We start from the raw sequence: 8,584 nt of genomic DNA on the forward strand, positions 1-8,584 counted from the left end.
GATGACCTATTTTTGTAAGGTTTTCCTTATCAGCACTTTTGTAATGAATTACATGGTGACATTAGCTGTAAGTCTAGCATTAGGGAATTTTTCCTACCCCAAAATACTGAAATTTATAATTTTTATAGATAAGAACTTTGTTAGAGGAAAACAAACAGCTTCATGTATATATGATTAGACAACATCATGTAGACTAATAACAGAGATGAAATATGACATCATAATCTAAATCATTGCAGTTGACTTTCTCTTGAATGTAGAGTTGTCAGTGATGTACATTTTGTCCACATCTTTAACAGATTTAAATAAATTTTACGTGGAAAATGTGTTGTTGGTTTTGCTTTTTAATTGCAGTTTCAGTGTTTTACTGTAACAATTAAGGTCATCAGGGGATATTTCAAGCTTTGATCTCATATCTTCAAAATGATGATAATTGAAAATCCAAACATAAAGTTATTTAATGTATGGTTATGTAAAATGCAACACTGCCAAAGACAACTATATTAACAAGACTATTTCTTAGATTTTGATCGTATATTAAAGGCAACTTTATTTCAACTTGATACCACAGAAAGATGCCTATAAGCTTGGGAGGTCAACTCTCAACAGGAACATTCCATCAGTATGCTCAGTAGCTCTGTGTTCCATTTAATTCCATTGTTCATTTCCACCTAAAACATATGTATTACTTGTGTCTAGTTCACTGTGTATATGGTCGTTAAAAATTAGTAGTTGAAGATCTAGAACTAAAACTGCATTTGACTGCGACCAGACTATATAAACCTGTTAGTGTTTGGACAGCTAGGACTCTGATATTACCTTGAAGTTCATATTGCATCCATATACATGTATATCATCCTTCATGTACTATCTATGTTTAACTTAATTTTTCCCCAAATACAAAATAAATATATCATGGTATTTACTTAATTCTTTAGTATTGAGGACTATTCTCAAAATAAAAAATCCATTAGTAAGAGTAAAAGCCTGGACAATAAATCGTCAACTGAACTTCCCAGGGAAACTTTTTTCACATTGTTTTGGTTCTAGAAAAGTCTGATAGAATCACAAAAGGTTAATAAATAGGATGATTGTGTATTCGTATAAGTATGACAAGTAAAAACTGATCAGCACCAAAAATCACTACATGTAGTATGGAGCCACATTATAATACAATACATTATTCACAAGTTCTTGGTATAGTGGCTGACAGCTGCAATTATTCTTAATCTCATCTAACAGTGTGTAAAACTGACCTGCTTAAAAGTTAAGGATGCAAAACTGCATAAAATTGTTGTATTAAATGTCTCTAAAATCATACTTGAAGGGTGAGTGAACCTAAAAAGTAACAGAACAAACAATTTTCTAAGGGCTCGGTCACATACACGTATATGTTGTACAACTGCAAAATGAGGGCATTCTTGGGATAATCCATGTGTTGTACAAAATTCGTCTGTCTGTTACTGAGAGAGAGAAGGCTGCCTTACAATGTAGATCCTTGTCGGTGGTTGGATACTACACAGTGAGCTTGGCAGGAAATCCTATGACATCAGAATTGTATGAAGACCTACAACAAATGTGACCGGGCCTTAAGACGAGAGATGTGCTGAACTATTACTCTTCCTCCTCCTCCTCCTCCTCCTCCTCTACCTGCACTTCCCGTGGTCCTGTGCAGCTCTCGCAGCAGTCCTGCTGGTACCTCGCCACCGAACACAGACGCAACTTCAGCACCAGCGAACAGTAGTTTGACGAGTCCGTGCATTCATCTGGTAGAAAAGAGACACAATATTTATATATAACCCCAGATCTGGGTAACTTCAAGGATAAGGTCCATCTGCATCTGAGAACACACCGATAAACTGCAGAGTAGTCCATTGTGGATGCTTTTCCCTGATGGAGTACCTCACCAAAATAAGAAAGGAAACTAGTCAAGCCTCTGTCTATAGTGACCACTAAAAAGACTTATATTATAATAATATAAAGAAATCTGTCAGAGCCAACAGTAGGCCAGTATGGACATGATTCTTGTTTGAGTCAATGGGAAAATGATCTAAGTAGTCACCTCTTGTAGACTTACATCTCAGTTTGATATACTTGGGGGAAGATGGCTTGAGCATTGTTGCCGGAGCCACTAATTTTTTAATGTTAGAACAAGAACCTGACAAACTTACCAGCATCACAAGGAATGAGGTTACACCTCTGTAACATGGGTGGCTGTTTCATGTCATCGCAGGCATTCTCCGCTTCCACATCTGTACCAAGGTACACACAGGACAGGGTTCGGGTCTGCTGACCTGTAAGGAAAAACAAAACAGGACCTACAATACACTCATGATTGGGCCGCATTGTTTTAGACATGATTAAGTCAAATGTCCTGGTAGGAAAGCACTAAGAGCCAGGTAAGTACTGGTCCAGATTGCTCAAAACCAACAATCATACATGCAGGTCTATAAGCACCACCTTGCAGACGGGGTAAGTACTACACAGATCATTCCTCCTTCCAAATTTATTGAAACAGTCATCATACATTTTTTCCAAAATGGCACAATTTTGCACAATTTTGCCGACTCTTCATTCTGCATGGTTCTGCTATCAAAGTGTGAAAGGGCCTTAGTCAAGTTAATGCAACTAGGACTGAAACAAAGCAAAGCAAAACCGAAACTGACCATGCTGTCCACACGTTACTGAACACTCCCCCCAGTCCGAGGCAGTCCAGACGGCTTTGCAGCGTGGTGCGTAACACTCCTGTCTTCTCTCTGGCAGAGTGGCACGGTTACACTCTGAGAAGTCAAGTACCGTCCCGTTAGAGGCCACACAGAGGACTTCTCGTTCTTGGTAGGCAACGTTCGGTCTTAGACATTGCTCATCACACTGGTGGAGGGAAGAAGGTAACAAAATACACCTAGTGAGGCTCAATTTGGACAGTATCCTTTGTTTAGTAAAATGAACTTGTTTATTATTACTGTGCTTAGACTTGTCTGGGGATTGAACCCTTGGTTCTGAGCCAACCACAGACTGACAGTTACACCACCCAATGCCACATACATGTACAGTGTCCTGAAAGATTTGACTGCAAACTTACAGCAGACCAGGCACTAGTGTTCCACCGTGGTGGCTCATCATTACAGTAGCCCATGTTGCACGCCCGGGAGTCCACGGGTCGGGCTTCATCCAGAACCTCGCAGTAGTACTCATCCAGCTGCTCCAGACGACCGTCGTAGATGACCCTCTCACACCTGACCCCCCTCCTCTCGACCCCCTGACCCACAGGTCACAGAACAGGCCGTCCAACCAGACGAGGCCCATCTGGAACAAGCATTATGGAAAAATTATACTTTATTCCAAAATAAGAAATTTGGTCACATTGGTCATATCTGGCCAAACATGCAGGGAACATTCTAGCAAATGTGTTGCAGCTATACCCACCTTGGAGGACAGTCGTCAACATTACAGGGCTCATAGATGACCTCAGGTTTGGGGATGTTGTCACAGTAGGCGTCCGGTACCTGCACCTCATCGTTGAAGCAGCGGAGGATGCGGTAGTACCTGCCCGTGTTACCGCACGTTGCTGAACACTCAGAGGTCTCCCTGGGGACCCAGCTGTACCCTGTGAGGGGGGTACAAAGTCGGCAGGAGGACTACAAAATAATCTTTTACACAGCTAGGGGTCTGTCCTTGGTGCTGAGCACACCATTAACAATTATAAACAGATATGAACTCACCAGAGTATGAGGTTAGCACTGACCATCCTGGCAATGTTCCTGTGCCATTTACCCATCTGAAGGGACCTGTCCTTGGTGCTGAACACACCATTCACATGGTAGAAGGGACCTGTCCTTGGTGCTGAACACACCATTCACAGTTACAAACAGTTATGAGCTCACCAGAAATAGAGACAGTGAGGTTAACACTGACAGCTCTGGCATGGTTCCTGTGCTAGGAACCATTCACACATCTAAAGGGACCTGTCCTTGGTGCTTAACACACCATTCACAGTTACAAACAGTTGTGAACTCACCAGAAATAGAGGCTGTGAGGTTAGTGCTAGCCATCCTGGCAATGTCACTGTACTACCCACCATTCACATGGTAGAAGGGACTTGTCCTTGGTGCTGAACACACCATTCACATGGTAGAAGGGACTTGTCCTTGGTGCTGAACACACTATTCACATGGTAGAAGGGACCTGTCCTTGGTGCTGAACACACTATTCACATGGTAGAAGGGACCTGTCCTTGGTGCTGAACACACCATTCACATGGTAGAAGGGACCTGTCCTTGCTGCTGAACACATCATTCACAGTTACAAACAGTTATAAACTCACCAGAGATAGAGAGAGTGAGGTTTGCGCTGGCTGTCCCAGCTTCGTTCTTGCCCTGACACTTCCACAGGCCACTGTCCTCCTTCTTGATGGCAGTTATCCTGACCACATGGTCCTCCTCCACCAGCAGGATCCGAGGGTCCCCCTGCTGCAGGACTCGGTTGTTGTGCAACCAGGTGATCGGGGGCTCAGGGAACCCCTTGATGGGACAGGCTAACAGAGATCAGACCATATTATTGAAGGCTTATTGCATGTACAGTATCAAAGAAAGTAAATGCAAAGTTAAGTTACATTGAACATACTACGACTGTCTGATCAACTGTAAGGTGCTACATTTACTATCATGGACTTCTTCTTAGAAGGCAGTGGATAGTGAACAGTTCCACATTCTGCATAATGAGTGGGTTTTGTAATCTTAGTAGAAACATAGTCTTTTGGTAACAGCTTGGGGAAATTCCTTGGTACCAGTAGGCAGCAGCTGAGAGAGCAGAGGGAGACCAATTATCAAAACTTGATGAAAGCACGACATCAGTTTTTTTTTCTTGTGACCTCTCTTGACCCCTACCTATGGCCAGCTGCTCCCCAGTCATCCTGGCGATGGTGTCCTTCTCCTTTTTCCCCGTGAGGACGACGACCCCGCCGTTAGCACTGACCAGCGCGTCCAGACGAGGAAGCAGCCGCAGGTCCTCCACCAAGTGAGGGTGCTCTGGAACATTTCAAAAGCATTCGGTTACAAGAATATCAACAGTGCAGAATTATTGGATGTGTGAATTGTGTTCACACCGTTTAAGAAAGCTTTCCCTGGAGCTCACAAAATCATTTATAACACAAACAGCATTCTAACAGCTAGAGCAACTTTCCCTGGAGCTGAACACACTTCACAAATCTGAACGGGCCTGTCCCTGGTACTGAACAAACAATAAACATAGCTGAAGGGTCCTGTCCTTGGTGCTGAACACAACATTCATATGGCTGAAGGGATCTGTTAATGGTGCTGGTATCTATAAAACTAAAAGGACTTGACACATGCCATTCACACTACTGAAGGTACCTGTCCTTGGTGCTGAACATGCCATTCACACAGTCAAAGGGATCTGTCGTAGTTCAAATTACCATACTAAGCCACACAAAATCACATCAGTTTGCTTCATCACACCTAAAAGGATCAGAGTTGAATCTCTCATGTCCTTTCCTCCAGGGTTGCCAGCCTCGCACCGGTACGCTCCCTGGTCACCTTCCGAGGCATTTGTGATGGTCAGCGAGCCGTTGGGGTGGACATTGGCATTTCTCTCCAGGGTACCATTCAGTTTGTCCCAGTTAATGAAGGGCTTGGGAAAGCCTATTGTTTAGGGGAACAGAAATAAAGTAAGATTGGCATTATATGCTTCCTTGTGGTGCTGGAAAAAATATGTATTCCATGTTATGAGCACATAAAGTAACAATACCAACAAACTCTTATCAACTCAGAGCAGTAGATAAAGTAAATTCATCATGGAGTAGAATAAAGTCTTCCACAAGAGGGTCTAAATAACAGGTAACTTACCCCGGACTGGGCAGTGGATTGTGACAGTGGCTCCTGGTTTGACCTTGACCTTTCCTCCCACAGTGACAGACACAAGGTCATCCTCAAGGTTCATCTCTTCCCTATTCCTGAACAGAATATCTGGGGCCTCTGTTGGGATAAAAAGATGAATATATCAGTGTTCCACTTTAGGAAACATGTGTGATAACTCAAGTTATCACATACATGTAGTCTGGAACACCAATATTGAACGTTATCATGGCCCAGCTATGACATAAATGCCCTTACTACCAAAGAAGCAATTAATGACATGTCAACAGTATAACTAAGCTGACAAAAAAAAACATGCGTCTGTCTTCTTGATGTTACCTGCAATACTAACTAGTGAAGTATCTGAGTCTCTGCCAGCTGCATTAGTTGCTGTACAAGTGTAAGAACCAGCATCTGAGTGTCTGGGTTTGTTGATTGTCAGGGAACCATTTCTCCACAGCTGGTACCTAAAAAACAATAAAAAAAGGAAAAACAATAAAAAAGGACACAGTTTGCTTATTATAAGGACTTATGTAGCAACACTACATTTGAAACCTTAAAAATCTGATGATTGATTTATTGATTAATTGATTGATTGAAGCTTTAGAAATGTTTGCAGACCAACCGTGGCTCATTTGGCATGCCTGCCCCATCTTTGGTCCATGTGATTCTGGGCTTGGCTCCCGGCACCTCACACAGGATGGTGATGGACTCCACACTCGCTGCAATCACCGGGCTGCCAACATACACCACCACATGGCCTTCAGTCTGGGCAAGAAGGAAAGAAAATTGAATACTCTACAACAAGATAAAGCGGGCAACCTTTAAGCTTTTTCATTAGTTAGTAGTGCAATGCGGCTCTGTGACGACTTGCATTTCATTTATAGCCAAACACACCGGTTCACCCCAACTCTTCTCGATAAGTGTTTTGGGCTCTTGGAAAAAAATTAATGAAATAGAAAATTTGAAAATACTGGTATACAATAACGTATCTGTATGAGCCAGGAGCTTAAGTCAAGATCACCTTTAGCATAGGAGGAATGCGCTCCCTGTAGATGACAGGTGGCTGTCCGAGTCCAGTCTGCTGTCTTTCCGGGACTGTGGCTGCTAGCCTGGGAACTTCAGGAGCCTTGAGCTCATCAGGCCTTGGCTGTGGGCTGATGGTGGGGCTGAAAGGTGTGCTAGTTTCACTGGATATACCACCTAGAGGGTAGGCACCAAGTCGCATAATCAAGTGAGACAAGTAGGTTAAGTCCCATAGCCTTTTTGAGGCTGAACTGAACGAACAAAGACTAATTTATACCTGTGAAACTATTAGATTAGTATAACAATAGGTATAGCTTTAACTACCCCAAAATATCCAATCATACATCAAAGTAACAAGTGCATGCATATTCTCTCCTTCAAGCAATTCCCAACATCACTCAAGTCTAAGAAGCATTACAGGGCTGTCCCTAGTACATATTTAAAGGTGCCTCTTCATTACCTATAAGGTGAAGTCTGACAGATTCTCTGGCTGCCCCTGCCATGCAAGTGAAGGTGCCTGTCTGTAGAGTCGACATCTTCATAATGGACAGGGCCCCGCTCTTCATTTTCTTCACTCCCCTGTTGAGTTTGGTGACCTCCTCTCCTTCATGCTGCCATCTGGATATACGTGGAAATTAGCACTGTAAGGATTGTAACCTTCCGGCTGCTGCATAACTCCATAACAAATTTTCATGTGCATTCAATTTGGTGCCAAACAGCTTACCTTAGCATCCTGAATGTTAACTTTGTTAGGTGGGGCAGGATAACTTTTTGCAGTCACAGTCAAACATAAAGGTATGAACTGAATAATTCAAAATGAATGTATCACTTTTTCATAAGCTGAATGAACAGAGTACAATGCACATGTGCATACGGTTGTAACAAGAAACTATATTTAATGTCAATGAGGCTCTCAGTAATTGCCTGTGTAATACTAAATACTAAGTGTTATGAAGTGTCCCTGTCTCGCCTTATCTGTGACCTCTGGAAGTTCTTGACAGGACACTTGATGACGACCCGTGTGTTTGGGTAGAGGAAGGCATCGGCGCCAACCCACACCCGCACCATGGTGCTGTAGGACTTCTGGGTAAAGTTGGCTCGGCGGGGGTAGATCTTAGGGAGCTGCTCTCTCTGGGCTGAGGATGGCTCTGTATGGACAGACAGACAACCTGTCAATTGATTGACTATGCATGCCCTATCAGTCAATCTCAGTGCAGTCAGAATTCTGTGTTAAAGATGCTCTATTTGAGTTCTAGCAGGGTTTTAAGATGATCAATCAATCGGTCAATCAATCAATCAATCAATCAACCCATTAAACAAATTTAGTCTAGTTAATTAGCTGACTTGACATGGCCTTCTTGGGCAGGTTTCACTGCATAATAAACTCCAAATTAGAACAACTGGTAAACCTGACCACATGACAACACATCGACTTCATGGCAAGAAAATCTCAGTGATGTGACCTGACCTTTCAGATACAGGGTGAAGCTGTCGTTGACAGGCCCAGCCACGCAGGTGTAGGTCGCCTGGTCCGAGTCTCGGATGCCATCGATTCTCAGCCTCATCTGGTCGTCAATCTGCAGCCTGCCTCCAGGTACCACATCATAGCCATTCTGCTGCCACCTGAGGGTTTAAGTATATTGTGTTACCCTTTTAAGCTCCTTACACTGTAGCTCCTTTGGTGA

The 8,584-nt window shown here is 43.1% G+C and overlaps 1 protein-coding gene across 1 annotated transcript in view; it reads right to left on the reverse strand.

Annotated features, from left to right (window-relative positions):
* Window positions 1-530: 530 nt before the first annotated feature.
* Window positions 531-8,584, reverse strand: part of LOC109464383 (ADAMTS-like protein 1) — a 30,431-nt gene continuing 22,377 nt past the window's right edge. The window contains 16 exon segments of the mRNA XM_019761330.1: window positions 531-1,766; window positions 2,172-2,294; window positions 2,667-2,871; window positions 3,083-3,259; window positions 3,261-3,306; window positions 3,427-3,607; window positions 4,325-4,534; window positions 4,887-5,027; window positions 5,478-5,660; window positions 5,865-5,993; window positions 6,213-6,340; window positions 6,499-6,641; window positions 6,898-7,076; window positions 7,360-7,517; window positions 7,870-8,047; window positions 8,368-8,522. Coding sequence (XP_019616889.1) covers window positions 1,615-1,766; window positions 2,172-2,294; window positions 2,667-2,871; window positions 3,083-3,259; window positions 3,261-3,306; window positions 3,427-3,607; window positions 4,325-4,534; window positions 4,887-5,027; window positions 5,478-5,660; window positions 5,865-5,993; window positions 6,213-6,340; window positions 6,499-6,641; window positions 6,898-7,076; window positions 7,360-7,517; window positions 7,870-8,047; window positions 8,368-8,522 — 2,488 coding nt within the window. The 3' untranslated portion in view covers window positions 531-1,614.

This window comes from Branchiostoma belcheri, unplaced genomic scaffold (genome assembly GCF_001625305.1).
Source record: "Branchiostoma belcheri isolate BF01 breed outbred unplaced genomic scaffold, Haploidv18h27 scaffold138, whole genome shotgun sequence".
In the NCBI taxonomy this organism is placed as follows: Eukaryota; Metazoa; Chordata; class Leptocardii; order Amphioxiformes; family Branchiostomatidae; genus Branchiostoma; species Branchiostoma belcheri.